Source organism: Etheostoma cragini, chromosome 6 (assembly GCF_013103735.1).
Source record: "Etheostoma cragini isolate CJK2018 chromosome 6, CSU_Ecrag_1.0, whole genome shotgun sequence".
Classification (NCBI taxonomy): Eukaryota; Metazoa; Chordata; class Actinopteri; order Perciformes; family Percidae; genus Etheostoma; species Etheostoma cragini.
Window position 1 is genome coordinate 16,851,016 of NC_048412.1, and position 22,685 is coordinate 16,873,700.

Below are 22,685 nucleotides of genomic sequence, written 5' to 3' on the forward strand. Positions count from 1 at the left end.
GTGTTTACCGAGATGGTTCTTTAGCAGCACAAGAAATACCAGTATGGTCCTTTTAAACTTAACAATTGCCAATTACATCATGACAACAATATAGTGAAAACATAATACTATTCTTGCCATAGCAATACATTTATCTAAACGCAACAATTACAACACTTGTGCGCATTTTCTTGTTCTTTTTGTCTGTCACTCATGAAGAGAACAGGCTTTCAAAAAAAAGAAAACTTGCAGAAAACCCATTTTTAAAATCTTAATAATTTTATATTTTAAGCAAACCATATCTTAGTATCCTCTTTGTATTTTTGATCATTACATAGTGCCATTTTTTTTAGCATGTTGTGGCTATCCTCACAAAGGCTAATATCTAAGCTCCATCTTAGAACTATTCAATCTACCTGACTGGGCAATATGTAAATCCCTTATTGTCTATCACTGTAGCCATATCGTGTTTCTCTTGTGAAATATTGTGAAACATGGCACACAGCTACATAGGAATTGCCAAGTCAGACTTATTCCATACTTATTTCTGAAATACATCAAAGCAGGTGATGTCCTAAACATGAGGACTTTAATTTTTTTTCACATTACCCAACTATACATGTGTGTAGATAAAAATTCTTCTTCCATTTTTTAATACGGCTTTGAAGCAAACAGACAATATTTGGTTAAGTGTCAAATAAGAGAGCGGAGCAATCTATTCCTTTTTTACTGTAGTTTTCTTCATCATTTAAACACTGTCTGCAAGAGTGTGATGCCATATGCATAATTTGTTTTGTGTGCTGCACAACTCATGGTTTGTTTATTGCGATGTGACACTTTTACCCCTGTGTAGGGAATTTTTTTCTTCTGCCTCCTTCAATAAAATATGATAGAGTCAGTGTTGGGGGTAACTACTAAATTAAAGCGCTACTGTAGTCACATTACTTTTTCCACTAACGAAGTTAATAGTTAACACATTACTGTATAAGTTTTAGTAATCCTATTAAACTAGTGAAAATGTTATTACATGTGTTAAATATTGAATTTTAGCTGAATTCTGCCTTGATGCTTTTTTCATTGACTTCTGAATATTGTTTTGATATGAATAGTAATATATGCATGCAGGCATGAACGATTGCCTAGCAGCAGCTGCTGTGAGCAGAAGACATAAAAGTGCTACAAGAACAGATGTGGGAAGAGAACATTTAAGGACTGCAGAAACTCTGTGACTTAATAGTAGAGATCACTCTTATTGGTTTAAATTTACTTAAAGGAAACTAAAAAATATGACCCTGGACACAGGTTGGACACAACTGTCCACTGCTTTCAATTCCAAGAACAATCTGCTTGCTTAGTTAAGCACAAACAAGTTTATTGTGTGTCCATCCACATACTTTTCATATTAGTACAGATTTGTATGAATTTTAGAAAGCCACTTGCCAGTACTCAGTATAATAAGCAAAATAATCCCACTGCAATTTATGTAAAGAACTGTGTTTAAACTTCCACATTACATGCTAAATATGAATGGACAGATGGGCTTCAACTATCTGTACAGAAAGGCTCATAGATGTTGTTGCATGATGGCAACTTATCGGAACAGTTTCAGATGTGTAAAAGTGCCTGCAGGCTCATAGGAGATCATTTAAGAAACGGCGACTTGAATCCCTCTTAAGTTTCTAGCATAGCTAAAACCAAGAAACACATTTGGTCTTAACTTTAAAACCAAGGGATAGCTGCTTTTAGCATGCAGAGTTGAAATGCTCTCTTGTACAATTGAAGCGTTTTTATTGTTTTGTATGTCACATTTTTTATCATTGACAAATAAAACTGAGAGAAATCTCTGAACATGAGACTGTTTACTTACATTGCTCGCTGCCAGTGGCTTGATTAGTGACATGTATGGATAGATAGCACAGGTAGAACAGAAATACGAAACAATGACAAACATTTCTGAACATTTGAGCAGTTATGAAGCATTGTAGCTGAAATAAAGATATCAGGAGTTATCTGTCAACTATTTCTGGATTTCATACTTTCTGCGCCTTTTGAAATTAATTCCCTCTGGATGACGTTAAGATGAAGGTATTTCATCTTCTCCTGGTTAGTTTGGTGGGATTGTACCTAAAGACAGACACAGACAAGATTTCATCTCATAGGTCTGTCCATGTTGGGACGGGCTTTTAACATCCCTCATGGATCATTCCTTAATGTCCTCAGAGGCATTTTGAACAAACAATAAAAACAGACCAAATTAAGGGTTGTAAAACGGGGACAGTGTTTGAACAGCTCAAAGCAAACAGGCTTCCTATAAACCATGTCTGGAAACTTGGTTTCGACCTACCAAAAGATCCCGGATTGTTTTCTTAGCAGCAGAGTCTGTCCCCCAGATACGCATGACTGGCTGAGCATGAATAAGTGAACACACACACACACACACACACACACACACACACACACACACACACACACACACACACACACACACACACACACACACACACACACACACACACACACACACACACACACACACACACACACACACACACACACACACACACACACACACACACACACACACACACACACGGCAGTGCCAGCTTACATCACTTCTGTTACCCTGGCAACCACTGTGACGAAAGAATGACTAAATTCTGATTGGTTAAACTGAAGCTACACAGTGGATCCATATCCATAATTCTTAATTATCTAATGTCTGCATCTGATTATAATGACAGAGGCTGTACCGGCAGCATCTTTTTTTTAGATTTTTTTTTTTTAGGGGGCAACAAAGTTACTACACATCTTACAGAAAATGAAATCCAGTTTCTCACCTAAAGAGATCATCTCCAACACTCTCGTCCCGTCTGCTCTGACGCTCTTCCTGAAACAAACAGACTCCAATTAGGAATGCAAGGTTCAGACAGATCACACACAGATAAGAGAGATAGTGACAATAGTACCTCCGCTGCATCTTTCAGCCATTCATCCAGATCAGAGTGTTTGCCCCTGTTGTGAACCAGTAGATCAGATCCTCCAATGATATGGGATGAGCCCATGGCACCTGGCGCGCAGACCTATCCCACAAGGACATTTACATGAAAATTAAAATCGAGATATGTAATATACAGACTTCTCACAGAATCACTGTTGAATTCATATCTTGCTACTGGGTCAGATAATTAACCTGGAGTCCCAGTCTCTGTCACAATCAATAAGCTACACGTTTTAGGCCTGTTGGCAGACATCCATTTAAAATGTAGCCAATGGCATATAAAGAGCCTTTTCTCCATGTCCACTGTAGTTTCTCAGCGTGCTCTCTAGTACATGTGTCTACATGTGTCTACATGTGTCTGGTCCAGGGAGCTTTGACATTCTTTTTTACTTTACTTAAGTAAATTTCCAAACCTGTACTTTGTTACTCTTACTTGAGTAAAGAAGTTAAATCAGTACTTCTACTTTTACCAGAGTATTTTTTAACATAGGTATCTGTACTTTTACTTGAGTACGGGAAGTAAGCCCTTTTGCCATCTCTTGTTGGCACAAATGCAACTACAACTGAATAAAACACAACAGAGCTTCTTAGGAGTTTTATAATTTGTAAATACATTTTATAAAGTGCTGTTCCTGAATTATGAATGAGGCTCTACAGTGTGTTTCTGTTGTGTTAGTAGCATTGTAGTCTGACCTTGCGGAAACATTTAAAGTTCTTTGCAGAGTTGTTGCTCTGCATCCTCTGTGGTTTGGTTTTGGGAGGTGCAGTCACAGTGAGAGATCTAAACTCCACCAACACCAGCTTTTTAGGAAGGTCATCATCAATCTTTGACTCCTGCAAAACAGCACATTTTTAAGTCAACATTTGTCTGATGGACAGTTATTGTTCTTTCTAGCAAAGAATAATGTTGTAGAGTATATAAAAACACAACATAAGTGATTTATACAACAATAACATGGTGTTCGTCATATGGGACTAGATATCGTCTTAGATTTTGGACACAAGTGTTGTCTTTTCCTGGTGTTAAAGGCTGCATAACAATAAAGTTATGTAATTTTCTGAACTTACCAGACTGTTGTAACTGTTCAATTATTTACCTTTACACACTTAATCATTATATCCACATTATTGATGATTATTTATCAAAAATCTCATTGTGTAATTCTTTGTGAACACACCAACAGTTAACACTACATTATTGTTGCAGTATCAATAGAGGTATTTGGTAAATAATATTGCGATAGTTGATTTATTTCCATATCGCCCAGCCCTAGTTCACACAGTTTCTCCGGTGAATCCTGATGGGTTTTCAATGCTGTGTAGCTGACAAATACTGGATTCATGGGGCCAATTACCAATATGAATATTTAAGAGCAAGAGACTCTGATTATACACCATCTGATGTCTGCTTTTCTAACATAAGCATAAGATATTTAAACATTTTTGATAAGGATATTTTAATTTGTTTTGTTTTTTATTATTATTATGTGGTTTCAGATCACACTGCATATGGGAGATTTCAAATGTTACCAGCTCTATGAATACACCGGCTAGCCACTCTTATGAGTTCTTGGATGTGAGCTGACGTGAATCTAACAATCTGGGGATTGAGACTGGTGATTTGTAGCCACAGGAAATAGTAGGTGCTTGTATCGCCTTTGATGCGTCCAGTGCTTCCTATCTGTCCCAAGCAGATAAGAGACTAATTGAAAATCCCAAGTTTGACAAATTAACAAAGCTAGATAATAAAAGCATCTAGGTACAGACTGAAATGAAGCTTATTCCAAGGGAGAAAGAGAGAGAAAGATTTTTCACAGAACTTACTTGGACCTCTTGTTTAATCGTAACAGGTTTTGGAGGGTTCTTAGTCTCTTCTTCAGGCTGGCAAATATCAGCAGTGAGTAGTTCTAAATCCTAAAGGAATACAAAATGTGAAAATGTGCAGTAACAGTGAAACAATTATCTATAAAACTAAGTGTGTGCTGAGACAGTCTGAAATTATTTTCTCTAAATTAGTGGTGCAAAAAAGAAAGCTGACAGCAAATCCTCTGTCCTCACCTCAATGAAAGACGCATCATCATCGTCAAAAGGCTGTATGTCTTGAGTTGTACTGGCAGATGACGCCTCTGCAGATTTGCTGGACTCATGATTAGTTGTCCTGTATTCTGAAGGATGGCCCTGCTCTGTCTTGATGGAGACAATACACTGTTCAGATGTTTGGTTCTTATGGCCAGCTGACTCTTTTTCCAGGCCCACCTGCGGCCTCTGGGTCTTTCTATTTTCTTCTGGGGGGAGCCGTTGCCTCTTGCTTGAAGACGGAGCCTCAAAAGTATTTAACACTTGTTTCTGTTCAGTTGAGCTGTGCATTATTAGCTGTTCTTTCTGGCCTTGATTACTTGCAGGTTGCTCATCGAAGAAGTCCATATCCTCAGACATAAGAGACTCCAGTTCATCCATCTGTATCTCTGCCTCCATCTCCTTCCTCTTTCTACTCTGTGGCTCTTTCTGGACAGTGTGGGAGACCCTGTCTGACTGCCCTATAAAAAGATCAGCTGCGGACCCCAGTGGATTTTGGGATGCTGCTACAGGGACTTTGTCTGAACGTGAGTATGTTTCTTTAGACATGGCTGAAGTGTTTGGTGCCTGTATGCTGATGGCTGATTCCAGTGCAGGCCGTTTTGACTCTGACATGACAGAGGAGAGCTCATCCTCCAAAGGCCTTGATGACAGGGTGAAACAAAGAGAAAGGTAAGGAATAGACTTTTAACTTATATTATTGCCAGGTGATAGTATGTACATTGTCATTGGCTAAAGAATTTGTATAGTTAGTGCACTTACAACATGCAGTACCACTGATAAAGTCCTTTTACCCGTTTTAAGGAGTTGGTGTTTACCTCTTCTTGTTGACTGTTTGAAAGAAACTGGTCAGAGCTGATTGTTTCTGTGGGGAAGCTTGTGCGGGTAGTTTTTGTTTCTGAGGAGACTGCTTCTGTAGGAATTTCTTCATGCCATCGCTGGCACTGGGAAGGGATGGCTGGGACCTAATACCACTACTGCCTGCACCTGAAAGTGTAAAAACAATGATTGATTGGTTACAGCATACAGGCATGCAGCTAACGTTTCCTATTATGAGTGCCTTAAAGTGACAGTTTACTCACTCGCTGAGAGGATTGATACCACTCTCATGTTGTTCCCCTACGCCTGCTTTGCGCAAGCTTAGCCTAGCATAAAGACTAGAAACGGGGAAACTCATAGCCTGGCTCTGTACCAAAGTACCAAAATCAGCTGACAAGCATACTCCTAAAGCTTGATTTATTATTGTGCTGAAGGTCCACACAGAGCTATCACCGTGGCCTACGTAAGGCTACGTGGCCTGAAGTTTATACTTGCGTGCGTTGGTGGGTGCGTTGATTTAGCAGGGCCAGCATGTGTGTGTGGGGAGTGTGTGGTTGAGCGAGTCAGAAAGTGTTGGTGATTATTTTCTGAGTAAGTGCCAACTCTAGGAGGCATAGTGAGGGAAACATATGGCGTTTTTCCATGACATGGTACCAGCTTTGCTCAACTCAGCTCAACATGACTGTGGTGCCTGTTATTACCTGTTGGCAAGTAGGTACCAGGGACTTCTTTCAAAATGGACAACCAAAAAAGGCGAGCAGTCGAGGCGGGTCGAGCAGGTACCAAGTGATGGAAAAACGCCAAAAGTGTCTCCCCTTTGCTTTCTGAACACAGTGGGAAATCTTTAGCATGAACAGTTAACCCTCTCCTTGATTTCATGTTGTTTAAAGAGAAGAAGAACCACGAAATAAGTAGGGGGAAATGCAACGCTGACAAGCCACGGCCAAGGGACGTGTAGGGAGGGGCACTTCAGGTTACGGCATAGATTTTACGCAGAAGCATAAATCATGCTTAAGGCTCAATAATATATATATTGTTAATATATGTCATATGATGTGTAACAGAACAACAAACTATTTAAAATGTACTACAAATATCATTAAACAATAAAAGAAGGTATAGTACCTGCATCTTTTGTTTAAGTGAACTATTTATGAACAATTACAATTGAGAAGAAATGCTTTGTCCATTCAGCAAAGCTCCATGTTGTGTTGCAAAGAAAAATCTTATCTGTTTCACACAGATTTCAAATAAATTAAATAACAGAGAACTAATATTGGATGCTGTTTGTATGTCTCAGACATTGGGTATCAGAATCGGTATCAAGAAAGGAAAAGACAGATCGGTGCATTGCTGATTCAATCATGCAGCTACCTGTCTCAGGCTTCTTCCTCTGTGAGGCCGTGTTCTCTACAGTGTTGAACGATGAGCTCATTGTATCAGCCACGATGCACTGAGTGGTCGTCTTGAGAGCTGCGGGTTTGGATCCACGGAGCTGACTGCTGTTATGGTTTTGCTTGTGGTCAGGAGTCTCCCCTACAGCTGTCACTTCTGTTCCTTTACATAGCTCTGTCCTGAAAAATACAATTTCACACATCAGACAGGCCTTCTCATCAAACAGACGAATGAAAAGTTAGGACAACTTTCACACATATGAAAATGTGTGTCTGAGTGATTGTCGGTACCCTTGTGATGGCTCTGTGTTAACTGCATACGCTGTGATGTTCTGAGATGTTGCAGGTAAAACAGTCTCATCCACCGCCACGCCCTGTGATAGGGAAGCACTTGGAATTCTGGGTCCAACTTTGGGTGATGAATCTAAAACAAAGATAGAAAGAAAATCAAAGATAACTGATTTAAAAGAAAGAAGACTGAAAGAATAAAAGACTGCAATCAGTGCTTTTCTGTCAGGTTACCCACCTGACTCGGGTGTTAGACTGGATGGATTGCAGTACTTGTCACAGGAAGCATAGATGGTAGCCAAACCAATTTCGGACTCTATGATGACTCGGAGGCCTTTTCTGTGTCAGCGGAAAAAGAGAGAGCATTTGGAAGTGTTCACTAATCATGACTTTGACAAATGAATTGCCAAACACTCAGAAGTTTGTGAAAACCTTTTAACAATGTTGTTCGCAGAGTGTGCCCATTCTGTAGAAGAGGAAGGAAGTAGAATTTGGGAGCTGCCTGTCGCAATATCAATCACACAGCTCTGTGGAGACTCCAGCAGATCCCTGGGCAGAGAGCCCTCCTCCAGTAGCTGGCTCCGGCCACCTCCAAAACTCACTGCTGCACTCAGGCGCTTGTGCTGCAAACAACATTGAAAAGCAGGAATTACACAACCATGACTTTTTATCTGTACAGCAGATCAGAGAGAGACAGGAGGGACTGCTTGTCTTCTGACAACAACATTCTTATATTTCTCCTCATCCGAGGCTAACTGAAAGCTCAAACCTTGGAGCGATCCATACATATTTTAGTTATTGTAAAAGCATTTCTTCTGAAGACAAAGTGCTTTACAATAAGGGTAAAATAGTCATAGAATGAATATAAGAAAACAGGGATAGAATGCTATAACTAATGGAAAATAAGATGGAAAATAAAACCTACTTCATAAAAATACAATTTATATACATACTAGAAGTACAATGCATAAAATAATGACCATGCACATATAGATCAATAAACAATGCAGCAGCATCTAAAGGTCTCTCTTCTCTTCAACTTTCTTATTTTATGTCCTTTTCTTTTTCATCAGTGTAGGAGATTATTTTTCCTCGAGTGCACTCTTTACTTATCAGCACCCAGGTCTCTGAGGTTATAAATGAACACGACAGAAACTACTTTTCGAGGCAGCACTGGTCTTGATTACATCAAAATAAGCATTTATTAGCCACCAGCTATCAGCAGATAGGTTTGCTGGTTTCAAAACATGCACATGCTCTAAAGGAAAGACATGGTCAACTGCTGAAAATAAAAGTCAATTCATTAATCTGTTTTAATTGCATCTTAATTTGAATTGTGCTCTGGTAAATTATAATGAACTAACTTGTCTGTGGCAGAGAAAAAACAGTGAGATAGATACATTAATTCTACATTTCTTTTCTGTTGTAAAACAAGTTAGTTGCAGGTCTTTTAAAACCGGGGCTCTCCACTGAAGCAGTAAGTCCCCCGGAGGATGTCCGGCTGCCAACTGCCTGGCAACTGATGTTCAACTGATAAACAAGACGCTGACAAAACCAAGTGACTTTTCATCATTTCTGAAGCTAATGACAGAACAACAAGCAGGGGAATGGACAGTGATACAGCCTTTAACAAGTGCTTATTTCTATAACTCTCTGTGTGGTGTTATCCTTGACTAAGGAGGACAACTGCAGAGCACAAATAACTGATCACCTGTAACCCTCGTATTCTGTGACCTAAGGGTTTGCAGAGCATGAAAACAATATTAGTTCATCACAAAGAAAGAAGTAAACATACTTGTTTGGCACTAAGGAATATGAAGGTCTTCCCGGTGAAAAGCTGTTTGCGAATTGGAATCGTTCCAAGGTTAACGTCCTCTCTTTTCAAGCTGGGCTCATCAATCTCAGGGATGAAACTTAAAAACAATGACGGATAGTGTTTGGTTCAGTGTGGCCTCTGATGTTCAGTCCATCCTCAGTGTGAATGTGTATACATAATGATGGACAGTTTTTTACCTCTCGGCTTTCGGAGGGGGTAATTTTTGCTGAGAGGCTTTGCTGAGCTCTAAGAAAAACTGTGGCTTCACGATGGGACGGCAGCACAGCAGAGCAGAAATAGTCTAATTAGGAAAACAAGGAAGACCGTTAAACACATTTTCAGGGACAAACATGTCACATGTATCCCCCTAATGAGAATACAAAAGTCTAGTCCTCCTGACCTTGACAGTGACTTTAGCAGACTGCATGGCCAGGTGGGTGCAGTCCTGAGTCCAGCTGTTGACCAGCTTTCCCCCCAAAGCCAGCAGGGCCTGAGAGAGTGACACCTTGCCATCATTGTCCAAACACGACGAACACACCACAGGCTTCTGATGGTCCACACTAATGTGAAGATGTGACAACAAAGGAGATTCATAATGTAACATGAAATTCCTATTAGCTGCATTCATCATTTTCTGAATTTGTGGAACTAAATTTAGGTGTGGGTGCATTTAAAAGTAAAAGATGATGTCAGACTTAGTGATCACAAATCTGTGATACAAAACATAACTAGCCGGATATTGTTTAAGTTGCTTACCTGAATTTGCTGTGAAAAACCCCAAATGTAACACTGTCCCCTGACTTCAGGTTCACTGGTGTGTTCTCTGTCAAGCGTTGGTTGTTGACAAATGAACCGTACTTGGAGGTGTCTTTTAAAGTCAGGGACTAGGATTAAAATGTATAAGTCAGTCAAACAAACCTTGCTCCATCTTCCTGTTCAATTATTCATGGCTCAACGATAAACCCAACCTTTCAATTGCAGTCCATTTGACATTTACATGTTTTAATGTCATGTTGTACAGTTTTGCATTAACATGCAGATGGAACTCACTAGGATTCTCGCTTTGCCACTTGATATAAATTCCAGCTACAGAGAAATGCAGGCTTCTGTATGTTATTCATTGATAAAACTGTTTAATACATACATTTGCAAAAACCCAATATGAATTCTTGTGATAATGGCATTGCACATAATCATGAACATACAGTAGCCCTGACATGGAATGTATTGTACATATGATGCAGTGCAGAGTCTGTTGAACACATTAAATAATTAAATAGTTTTGCAGAACAATGTGTTGTGTCACTCACGTGGTCAGTAGCAGTCAGACGCGCGTGAACCCTGCTAATGGACTGGTCGTTGGGTAGGAGGATGTCACAGTTCTTGCGCCCCACCACATACTCTTTACTGGAGAGGAGATAGTGGGTCTCACCTGCGTGTGACAGGAGGCGAGGTATTGACCTTCTAATGTAAAAATCACAATAACTGCTGGTTTTACAAACTCGTCTATTAACATTGAGTGCATGTGACTTTTAAAATTATGATTCGGGTCGGCTAAGATTAGTTGTTAAAATCCTGCTTCTCCTCGAGCAAGATACTGAAGCCCAAATTGCTTTCATGTGCCTCGGTCGGTTAAGAACAGTTCTTATTTTCTTTTTACTTTTAGCGTAAATTGTTGTTGTTTTTTTTATCATAACGTTACGCATTCTATAACACAGCTAACGTTAACAGGCGTTAACTTTAACCCGCGAGTGTGTAAAGCTAGCGTCACAATGTAAGCCACAACGATAAAAAGTTACCTCCAGCCTCCAGGGGTGTCAGTATCCACATTTTACTGTTCTTGTGGCCTTTGCATATATTCAACCCACCAGTTAGTCAGAAATAAGGCAACATTTTTAGACAATTTACAACAATTGTCAACAAGGTGGACTCAGCGCGCCACCGTGTGACGTACAAACTGTGCGCCGTTACTGTATTTTCAAAATAAAAGTCTTAACCCTCAGTCATCAAGGGCTGGAAAATCTTTATGGTCTCTAACAAATTACAGCAAATTTATTTTATTAAAGAAATATTGTACATTTGTAGCATTGTACATTTACTCAAAATAGGCTGGCTACCTAGTATAATTTGAGGTACTTGTACTTGTATTTGAGGCAAATATTTGACATTTTACTCCACTACATTTGATAACCTTTGTTACTTTGCATATTAAAAATAATAAATCAAAATATAATTGACAAACGATTATGATGTACTGTTTTTGGTATAGATAAGACTTAATCCCCGGTTTGAATTCCCAAATGGATGCATAATGTTTAATATAAAATGCATTATTCTAAAACGTAACATTTTTAACACTTTAACATAAAGCTCTGATTAATTTCAGAATTTTAACAAACCTGCTTTTAAGGTCAAACAACAGACAAGCAGACTGTACTGGTGATGCTATCTGTATATAAAGCCTGACCTTTAGTATGCTCAAATAATGTTGATGTAATTGCAATAAATCCCTAAGCCTGCAGATTCATTGGAATTTCTGTGTTCATGACTTTCGGTTTTGACACTCTGAATTCAACATGGACTGACATGATGTCACAAAAAACAAATGACCGAACCCTAAATTAGACATTGGCCTGCATTAGACATACATTACATTTTTATTTCATCTTAAAACATTGATCAAAAACAATCCAGACATTCAGACAGTGCCATCAACAACAAACATCCACAACACAATTTTAAAATGTTAAGTTATACATAAACTGAGTTGATAGAGAAGTCCTAAAGTCATATGCAGATTTTGTTTTAAGATTCCGTACCTTTAATTCCTTCACAAAACCTTATGACAAAATTAAACCCATGGTCTTTATTTATTGAATCCAAAATAAAAAGCATGCATTTCTACATAGCTATTTTTCATTAACTGCTGAACTCAAAATAAAGGATCATTGTCGGAATTCCACGGTTTGCCTGAAGCTGGTCTGAGACGGCCTCGTCCCCAGAGGCAGGGTAGTTTGTGATTTACTCTCATCACTGCAACACTTGTACAAGAGTCAGGTTTACGGATGATCTCACACCAGTCTGGATAGTCCACAGGTTTAGATCCGCTACAGGGAAAATCAGAGTTAGAGTAAAGACGGGCTACATCCAAATATCTCAGTACTTTTGGGAAGCAGTTTGAATTTAAAAACAAACTCACTGGTCACAACATCCTACACCAAAAGGCTCCATGCAGACACACTGGAAACAGTCATTGGTTATCCAGCTTTCTCCTATCCCATACACCTGTCCCATGTGTTCACAGCTCCCTGAAGATTTAAAATATCCGTTACTGTGACACAACGTCCTGCATTAAAAAAGTTGACTTACAGGTTAGACAGTAGAAGGGAATATCAATTAGCATTATCAGCAAATACTGGCATGTAATTATACAAATTATAGTTTTATTACTACTGATTAGTGATTACTGACTGCATTTAAATGTTACAGCAGGTCTTCATAGAGCAAATGTTGAGTACTTTATATACTGTTGGGTTGTTTATCATAAAGCCTAAGAATGCACTATGTTAACTAAGCATAAGGTTTGGTTGGAAAGACCTAAATTTGCAAAGTAATAGAAGTATAACTGTCTTATAAATGAAGTGGGATAAATTGTACAATAGCGCCCTCTCAAAATATAGTGAAGAAATAGAATAAAGGTAAAGTACTAATACAAGTATCTCCAAAAATGATTTAATTACTTTCTACCCCTGGACATGTACACATAAAGTCTGTAGAAAACACATGTACAAAAAAATGTAAGTTTCACACATAAATTTACGTACACATACTGCACCTTTAGTGTTAAAGAAGCACTCGCCACTGTTGTACACAGAGAAACATGGTACACTAGCACTCAGGAACATTAATGCCACAAGCACTCCTCCTGCTGTGTTGGCCATTTCTGAAAAGAAACAGCGCACAGGTAAGAAACAACAACAACCACTTATAACAACCAGATGAGAGAAATGCCCGACTGGTATTCTCACCTATTGTAAAGTTTCCACTATGTAATATAAAAAGCCTCCCTTTCTTCTTTTTCTGTTCCTCTTGCCTTCATTCACCCTCTTGTTGTTATTCTATTCCCTCTTTGCCACTTTCGGCTCTCTGCGTCTTCTCCTCAGTGCCACTGATGCTCTCTCTCCCTGTGGGCTCAGATATTTATACTGAACCAGCACGTCTTTATCTCTACTTTCTACATTGCTATTTGTCTGCAACCCGCCTTGCCCCCCACTCATTAATTACCTTCTATATCTGCACGCAAACATACAGTATAAAGACACACACATGCATGCATACAAGCATTTTTATTACAACGTTCGTCATTCACTCTTGTGCTGCTTCACAGAAATTGCCCCAGAGTATATAGTGTGCACTCTTTCAGATAACATTTGTCTCAGAGGTGCCATTTGACCCTATCATAAGATCACACTGGTGACCCTGTCCATAGGACAACGAGCCGGTGGCCTATTGTCCTACCCACAGAGTGACCCCTTGACCTGTGCTCAACATCCAGATGCATCTATACGTATTTTATTGTGACATCCAATGGAAACAATGCTCAAAGCTAATTGGAAAAAAGTTATTTGTTTTTAATGTTAATAGCTAGTATTATTTCTGTTCATTGATAGTTGTCTTTTTGTTACAGGCGACTAATGATCCAAGTCATTGTTGCACATCAGTTGCTTAATTCAATTTAATTTAATGTTGTGCAAATCACAAGATTCGGAATGTGGATTAACTTTCCTAAAGTCTCTTTAACATGGTCTGTTTTGCATCATTGTGGGGGTGTTTTTGATCAGGAGCAGGAAAGGGGGCATTTTATTTAAGGCCTTCTTTGTAAAATTGGAAGCTATTTTTGTGTCAGAGGATGGCTTTTAGTGTCTTTGTGCTGGAAGTTGTTTGAATAAACCACCCTGAGTCCACTGATAACATGCACCTATGTGGACACACGCACAAAAACAAACACACACACACACACACACACACACACACACACACACACACACACACACCCACACACACACACATTGCCTATGCAACCAGGATTCAGGTTACCAGAGAAGTCTGACGCCCCACACCCTGACTATTGCGTACATGTGGTGGAACATAATGACATAATGATAGGGTTTCTTAAAAGTTTAAATGTCAGCCCTTTAAACCTGACCAGCACACAACATTTGAATTATGACATAATCTATTTATCACAAAATACATTGTGTAATCATAAAAGAGGATGCACACACACACACACACACACACACACACGCACACACACACACACACACACACACACACACACACACACACTTCTTTGCACCTTTAGAAGATTTCATTGCCTCAAAGCTTACTCTGCAGCATTAAACCAAAATAAGGACACATTTCTGGACTTAAAATTAGAGAACCATCCCCAACACAATCCACAAGTTTAAAATCAAACCTAAAATTTGTCATCAAATGTAACAACAGATTGAATGAGTGACATAGACACACAAACTCAACCCAGACGCCCTCTAGTGCTGCAACACACTGATGTATTCATTATTGAACAGAAAGGCTCTGATGACATCTGCGCACCCTGACCAGTAAATCAAGTTTCCTAACTGCTGTCAGATTATTTTTGGTTTCAAGAATAGTAATACCCAAGACAATGCTTAAATGGCCTGTTACACGTTATTGTCTTTATGAATATGTCATTTTGTGATACCCTGTTGTTGGCTTTGTTTTCATAAAGGGCACTCTTATACAGTAAATCATTTTATTATTTCAACATCAGTGTCACTGTTTTTTTCAGCCAGTGCTCCCACAGACTTGTACACATTAGGATGTAACCTATCAAACTATTACATAATAAAATGCCCATTGAAAAAATCATTGGCTGGGAGGTAGGACGTTACATTACCCAAAAGTCAAAAAGCATGTTCCCTCTTGTAAAATCACTTAATTAAAGTACAAAAATAGAATCTGTAGCACAAACCTAGCTATATCATATGCAATAGCATGCAAATCATAGATGTGGAGACAGTAATGACTCACTGCAGATGATGTTAACATGCCATCAAGCTTTATTTTTATTCTGCTTGCAACAAATCACAGATGATGACAGAAAAAAATCCTTAATTGCACATTTCTAAAGAAAAAAAAGCCAAAAAGGCTCCTCAAGAGAATTTAGGGAACACAAATGCCAGAGTTATTAATAAAAGACTGTGGAGAGAATAAAACATGAGTGAACCAGTTGTTATCAGTTTATGATCTGATGTCACACACCTTTTATACTGCCATTAAAAACACCTGTTTGCTCAAGGAGCAGGATGTACCTGCAACCTTCCAGTGGAGGCGGTCAGTCTTAATTATTGTGCAAGTGTGTGTTTGAGATAGTATAAAAGGAAGTGTAAACAGTGAAACTTGATCTTCAGGGACAGTAATGTGTATTTACCTGAACCTCACAGGAATTTTTCAGAGGTACAAGGATCAGAAGTCAATGCCAGACTCTGTAGGAATATGTCTGATATTTAGTTGACACAATGAAGCACAAAAACAACCGAATATCAAACATATCAAACAGCTTCTAGCCAGTCAGAGCCTCAGCAGATTGGAAAAGCCTGTAAACAAGAGACAATTCAGTGATCACACAGTCAGTCAGCTTGTTTCAGAGTGAATGTAGGACAAAGACCATACCACAGAAAGAATGCATTAAGTATAATACAAAGAAAAAAGACCTGAAGAACCTGTCCAACACAAGAGAGGTAGGGCTTGAGGGAGGGAGTCATTTAACAGAATTATGTAGAGATCCTGATGGCATTTGAAGTCACCAATCAGTGACTCTACTGGCTTTAGGAAAGACAGGGTGGAAGAGGAACAGTGGACAGCAAAAGCAAGAAGAGGATGGGCATAGTCCTACATTACACGCAAATACAAATATGAAGAATACATACCAAATCCCTTTATCCATACACAGTTTCCCCGTGTCCATTAAGTAAAAAAGTGGTTTCTTTAAGTTAAAGAAGTTCAAAAACAAAAACAAAAAAACGATGGTAAAGTGATTCATATCTAACTTTTAATGTGTGTGTGAGCTATGAGCTATTCCTCAGTGGGACAGCATTTATATATACAACCCTGTGGTTTGGGGGGGGGGGCATCACCTACACTAACTCTCTCAGTAACACACACACTCAGTGCCCCATGTAATTAGAGGTATATTGATTAGCTACTATGGCCTGCAGCCTTTCCTCCCCACATCAGCCTCATCAATAGATGTGATGTTCATCCTACTGTGAGCTCTCTCTCGCTCTTTCACACACACACACATGCACGCACGCACGCACGCACGCACGCACGCACGCACGCACACACACACACACACACACACACACACGACAGCAGATGCAAAGTCAAATCATTTTCAGTTATTGCCTGTAGGGAGGACATGGCGGTCACTTCACCATCACTATAGTTGTATGTTTGGTTTAACAATTCAAATATGTTTAATTTGTATGGCTTAAATCTCAAATGCATGCATTCATTAAATGTAGTTATTGTTTCATGTTTTCAATGTACTATAATGCTATTATAATAATATAAAGAGAGCAGTATAACAAAAACAATGACAGTAAATACAATGTGTTACTATGAATTCCATCCTGTGACAGCCTCCACAAACGTAAAGCTTGTTTTGTTTTGTTTTACAATATCTAAATAATCACCAAAATACCTGTATGTGGGAGTGCCTCAAGAATGTTAATTGGACATTTGTTCAGTATGGCAAGAAAGACAATCCTTACATTTTGGATTTCCAAAATGAAATACTTGTACCATGTCAGGAGATGGTATGGATATTGGTCATTTATGGTTGGAAAGTAACTAAGTACATTTCGTAAAGAACTCTACTGTACAATTTTGAGTTTAGTTTAGTTTATAAGTTTAAAGTGTTGTGGACAGTCCTCCTTAATTCATTATTAATGCGGCAGCCTTAGCCTCTACGGCAAATTTCCAGCTGTAGAGCCCAGCAAGCACTTGCACTTGTACACATATGTATCTACAGTATGTATATATAGTTTACAGAGGAAACTAACCAGCAGTATGTACAGAGGTAATGCTTTTGCAGTAATGCTTCAGTAAATAATATTAATCTATTGATATAATATAACACTGAGAATTGTCATTGCTGCCACCACCGACAGGTAATTTTACGTTTGACACTTAAAGTACATGTTACAGCTCATACTTCTATAATGCTATATATAATGTTTTTATGTTCAAGGCCGTAATACTTCTAACACCCTTGCTGTTTGGTATGCAAATGTTTAACTATCATACCTGGGTTATGTTAGGTTTGGTTAGGTTCCGATGGTCAGTATCTCCGACTGGATGAACAAAATTTGTAATATTCAGAATCTCAATTAAAAGTTTAAGAAAACATCAGGGGCAGTGTCAAGATCAACTATGCACCATGGTGACATCTGGTTGTCAGGATGACCTCTGGTTGTCAAGGTGACTGGTGATGGTATGAGCACTCAATGTGTCTGTTGTTTTGGGGGAGGGGATATGGTGGTAATGAAAAATACAACACTTCCACCTGTAGGTGAGTTTTTGTTTTAAATCAGCAATAAGCAGATGTACAGCTGTACAACAGGCAATAAGAAGTACATTGTGAAAGTGGGAATTTATTCTGTATCCAAAATAACTCATAAAGACACGAGTTTGCATTTGATTCGTATTGTGTATTGCGTTGATGTCATTCCTTTATTCACAATCATCAAACAACGTCATCAGTGACAGACAACATACTGTTTTAACACAATACTACATTTTACACCATGTTTTAAGATTGGAGAGTAACCTACATTTCGTAAAGAGCAGCCCTCGTTTATGACATCAGTGAGACTGCGTGACCCCCCTCTGCCGTCTCTGTATCCTCTCCTGGTATGAGCCTGACCTTGTGAGCCTATTGGGGCGGAATGATAGCCCTCTGATTGCTTAATTGTGAGCCTGGGGGAGAATTTTAATCTCCAACAGATGGAGGGCAGTGTGAGGCAGAAGTAATATAAAGCAAAATGATGAAAAAAGGAACTATATGTGGATTAAAGAACGAATCCTTTATATTCAGTCTAATAATTTACGTGCAAGTCTTTTTACAGCCACCTCCTTTTAAATACGGAGAGAAAAATCATTTACATTGGATTCAGTCCAATCTTCAAAGTTACCGTGTTTTTCCGTCCGCATACAGTATTAAGATCTTTGAACAACTCAAAGTTTTCAGTTTGGTTGAACATGTATGATGTATTTTGACATCCATTTGATATAAGGATGCAGCCCTAAAATCTCTTATTTAATAAAACATCAATAAATAATTTGACAATTTTAAAACTATCAAAGCACAGCTGATTCATATATATATATATATATAAACACACACATGTATTGTACATTCAACATATGTCACCTTATATCCACATATATATATATAAAAATGCAGCCCCATCATTAGGATACAGACCAATATACAGTATATTAATCCAATCTACTGCAATTACTTTAATTAATTGCTATGTTTCTGTAACCAACAGAAATACAATCATGCTACAATAGAAACTTACTGAAACTTATGAATTCTATATTTTTAAATCTTTGTTGAAAATGTTCCAGACCAGTAAAAATATGCTAAACTATCTACAAGGAACACAAAGCTGCTGTTCTAGCAGTAATCTAAAAATGTCAAATGCATTACTAAAAAAGTATTTTATTTTATTGATATTTTCAAGTGTGTTTTTCTCTGATAAAGATGGTTCTTTAGCTTTAGAATCGGCCAGAATACAAACGGCACAGCCAAACCTGTTATAGAGCGAGACAAACAAAGGCACTGTGTTCTCGGATTGGTTAGTGCTCACTCACTCACTCTCTCCCTCCCTGAGGCAGGGCCACTAAGATAGAGAGAGGCAGACAAGGTTAACAACGATTATTCAATACCTATTTCTATTTTTAGCATTGGAGGTGGAGGAATTATCTAACAGAGGGAAAAAAAAAAACTTACAGTGACAATAAAAAATAGACAGAGGGGAATTTTGTTTCTCTTTTCCTGGTTCAGACTTATTTACCCATTTACATGCAGTCAAATAACTGACATGATAATATATATGTATATATATTTAAATAAATAAAACAATCATAATAAGGGAGGAATGAGACACACACACACGCGGCGCATAATAATAAGGTTTCTTAAAAGATAAACTGTAAGTAAACCGTTTGAACCTGGCCAGCATACATTTGCATAATGACATAATCCATTTATTAAAAAAAAGCATTTTGCCCCAATTTACATACATACAAAAACATATGCCCACATCAAAATGTAACTCCATTCTTTATTTTCTTGTATAAAAAACAAATAACAGATGAAACACTCATTAACATCCCATGAGTGACCTTAGTAGTTCTACTACAGCTCCTACCTGTATGTGTGTACCTGTATCTGGTTGCAAAGTATAAAAAACGATGTCTTTTTTTTAAACAGTTGAAGTGATGTTGAGTGAAAAACACAGGTTGGAAGAGCTCATCTCTTCTTGCCCGCCGCTGCTTTAGGTGCTTCTGGTTTAGGGGCCTCTGCTTTAGGTGCTTCTGGTTTAGGGGCCTCTGCTTTAGGTGCTTCTGGTTTAGGGGCCTCTGCTTTAGGTGCTTCTGGCTTAGGGGCCTCTGCTTTAGGTGCTTCTGGTTTAGGGGCCTCTGCTTTAGGTGCTTCTGGTTTGGGGGCCTCTGCTTTAGGTACTTCTGGCTTAGGGGCCTCTGCTTTAGGTGCTTCTGGTTTAGGGGCCTCTGCTTTAGGTGCTTCTGGTTTAGGGGCTTCTGCTTTAGGTGCTTCTGGTTTAGGGGCCTCTGCTTTAGGTGCCTCAGTCTTTTTACACAGATTGCTTTAAGAGAAAGTTCAACATTAGACAGTGTAGTAAATGCATCCAGTACAAATCATTTCAAGAGCATGCATACTTTTTTATGTATAAATATATATTTTTTTATATTTTGTAAGAAGTCCAGTATAGTAGCAGCCATACCTTGCTATATTTGCATTTGCTTTCAAAAAGTTACACACTGCGCTCTGTGCTGCTAGTTGCTGTTTCTGTGTTTCCAGTTGTGTTGTCCAGCTGGCCTTCTCCTTCTCATGTTCAACTGTTGGTATTGTTATATGACATGACAAATTTTAGTCACAAGTCACAAAATGAAAGCAAGGTTGGGCCCTTCACTTGATGTTCCAATTTATCAACTGGAAGAGAAATACATTTAAATGCATTTGAACCACATGCTCGGTAAAAGAGGGAAAAGTTGCTTTGTCTCCTCTCTCGATTACTGAATGAATTACCACTTTTTGGCATTTAGGCCCATAAATCAGCGCTTACCTTTGATATTATTTGTTTCTGTCTCTACTGCTCCCAGCCCATCTTTTGCAGATTTCTGCAAAATGGAAAAGCAAATGTCAGTGACACAAACTTGAGTTTGTTATAGAAATCATCTCCACACTAACTAACATCCTGCATTTATACTATACATCTTAAACTGTTATGCAGCCATTGTCTTCTGACTTCAACAGTAAATATTTAAACACTTCTGTTATAACATTAACTGGATCTGCACACAACACAGTTTTGGCATCAGTGTTACATGATAAAGTATAAGGATATACTTCATGTATTTCCCTTACTTGGCTGAAAAAGATTACTTCTCCTATAATATTCTAACATTTTGTCAATCCTTTTCCCATTACCCCATTTTCTGTGCCCTCAAAGATTTTTTTTAGGTTGAGGATTTCCCTAGATGCTCCAAGAAACACTGTGGAATCACCTTAATCCACAATGAATCCACTTGATCAACGTTGCAGACAGGGTTCAAAGGCAAAGTATCTTTATTAGTCTCCCCAAGGAAACCAAATGGTGAATCTGGCAACTTGAACCCACAGTAGCGGAATATTTATCATATGTGATACGCATTTCCATGCATTTATTGCCATTTTAAGAAGTTTAGTGTTTAGAAACATGACACATTTCAATACAGTACCACTTGGGGGCAGAGACAGATCCTATTTATCATTGATAAGAGTTTTCTTTTCTTTTTTAAGAATAATAAAAAAATTTTTTTAAAAGCAACAACCACTGTTAAAAATAGTTTTATGGCAAAAATAATTTGGTACCAATATAACAAAATTGACCTATTGGCTAAGGCATGCCATGTATACAAGCAGAGGCCGTAGATGATTTCAACAATACATTTATAAAATGATACAGTAATGTAAGAAAAAGTGCACTGTTGCTGGAGTTTACTCGTGGCTATTGCCAGTCCTTGCCCTTTAGTGCAAGACAAGCCAGCTTTTCTTAACAATCAGGTTCTTTGTTCCCCTTGTGTGTACGCCTGAGGCAAGTCAAATCAGTTGTTCCTCCTCACAGAAAGAGACTACATTGCAAACATCTTTCTAATGGCTATGAAGAGTGAGGTGATTCATTTCAAAAGGTTACAAAGTTGTTGTTTGTTTCACTTTGGTGATCACATTTAACCCCTCAAGATCAAGCTCCCATTTCAAATGTGGAGCATTTTATTCCCTTTTAAGTCAACACGATGTCTCTCTGTGGAAATTAAATCCAACATAACTTTCACAAGGGATCCCTATTCATTAGCATACTCTCTCTGCTCGCATCATTCAGTTTCTCCCCACCTGGCCTCCCTGGCAGACGTCCACTTCACCCTTCGCCTTATCGGCTTTGGCCTGGGCATTGGTCGCTTCCAATGTCAGCGCTTTCAGCTCAGTTTGGGTCTTCTCCAGCTTGGCCTCCATCTCTGTCTTATCGTTCTGATACTCTGACAGCACATCGTAGGTCACCCGCAGCTTGATTTCTAGAAACTTTTTCCGTTTGTCGTCCTTGTCATGCTCCTTTTGCCGCATTTTAATAGTCCCAAACAAAGCGACAGACACGAATAATGCCACAGGTATCATAAACTGTACCTTCATGCTTAACGGGAGCTGTGAGCCGTATTGTGAGTTGTTTGTGCTTGTTGATGGATCTTGGCCAAAGTGTCGGCAAGTGATCGCGCGAACACAAGGCTACCCTCGGTGTCGCCCTAGTTACACCTCTCTACGTTTACGAAATTAAAATCAATCAACCAAGGAGACAGACTCACCTGCGCTCTAAGTTTGGACTATCACTGATGTGTGTTGGGTAGCTGCTCAGCATTCCCCCAATGTGTCATAATAAAACACGCCCTCTTCCTGTATGGCATCTGAAGGGTACACGTAGCT

General features: G+C 38.7%; 3 protein-coding genes across 4 annotated transcripts; all 3 read right to left on the reverse strand.

The window, feature by feature from the left end:
• Positions 1–269: 269 nt before the first annotated feature.
• Positions 270–11,352, reverse strand: nbn (nibrin). The gene is made up of 17 exons (XM_034875252.1): positions 11,170–11,352; positions 10,681–10,802; positions 10,127–10,254; positions 9,771–9,930; positions 9,568–9,671; positions 9,350–9,467; positions 7,987–8,177; positions 7,793–7,893; positions 7,558–7,690; positions 7,247–7,446; positions 5,872–6,040; positions 5,036–5,696; positions 4,802–4,891; positions 3,671–3,811; positions 2,946–3,059; positions 2,817–2,866; positions 270–2,103 (listed from the first exon to the last, which is right to left on the reverse strand). The coding sequence occupies exons 1-17, from the start codon at positions 11,198–11,200 to the stop codon at positions 2,070–2,072; spliced, it is 2,547 nt and encodes an 848-aa protein (XP_034731143.1). The 5' UTR covers positions 11,201–11,352; the 3' UTR covers positions 270–2,069.
• Positions 11,353–12,026: 674 nt separating this feature from the next.
• si:ch1073-70f20.1 (prostate-associated microseminoprotein) lies at positions 12,027–13,619 on the reverse strand. 2 transcript variants are annotated; one of them, XM_034874516.1, is made up of 4 exons: positions 13,443–13,619; positions 13,206–13,313; positions 12,570–12,678; positions 12,027–12,477 (listed from the first exon to the last, which is right to left on the reverse strand). In XM_034874516.1, exons 2-4 carry the CDS (start codon positions 13,309–13,311, stop codon positions 12,303–12,305), a joined length of 390 nt encoding a protein of 129 aa, XP_034730407.1. In that variant the 5' UTR covers positions 13,312–13,313; positions 13,443–13,619; the 3' UTR covers positions 12,027–12,302. The 2 variants fall into 2 exon arrangements, with proteins under 2 accessions (XP_034730407.1, XP_034730406.1); XM_034874515.1 differs by having other exon boundaries at positions 13,399–13,619.
• Positions 13,620–19,640: 6,021 nt separating this feature from the next.
• On the reverse strand, positions 19,641–22,681 carry zgc:174935 (uncharacterized protein LOC796019 homolog). The gene is made up of 4 exons (XM_034874946.1): positions 22,104–22,681; positions 20,797–20,851; positions 20,455–20,569; positions 19,641–20,316 (listed from the first exon to the last, which is right to left on the reverse strand). Exons 1-4 carry the CDS (start codon positions 22,395–22,397, stop codon positions 19,962–19,964), a joined length of 819 nt encoding a protein of 272 aa, XP_034730837.1. The 5' UTR covers positions 22,398–22,681; the 3' UTR covers positions 19,641–19,961.
• Between the last annotated feature and the right edge of the window lie 4 nt (positions 22,682–22,685).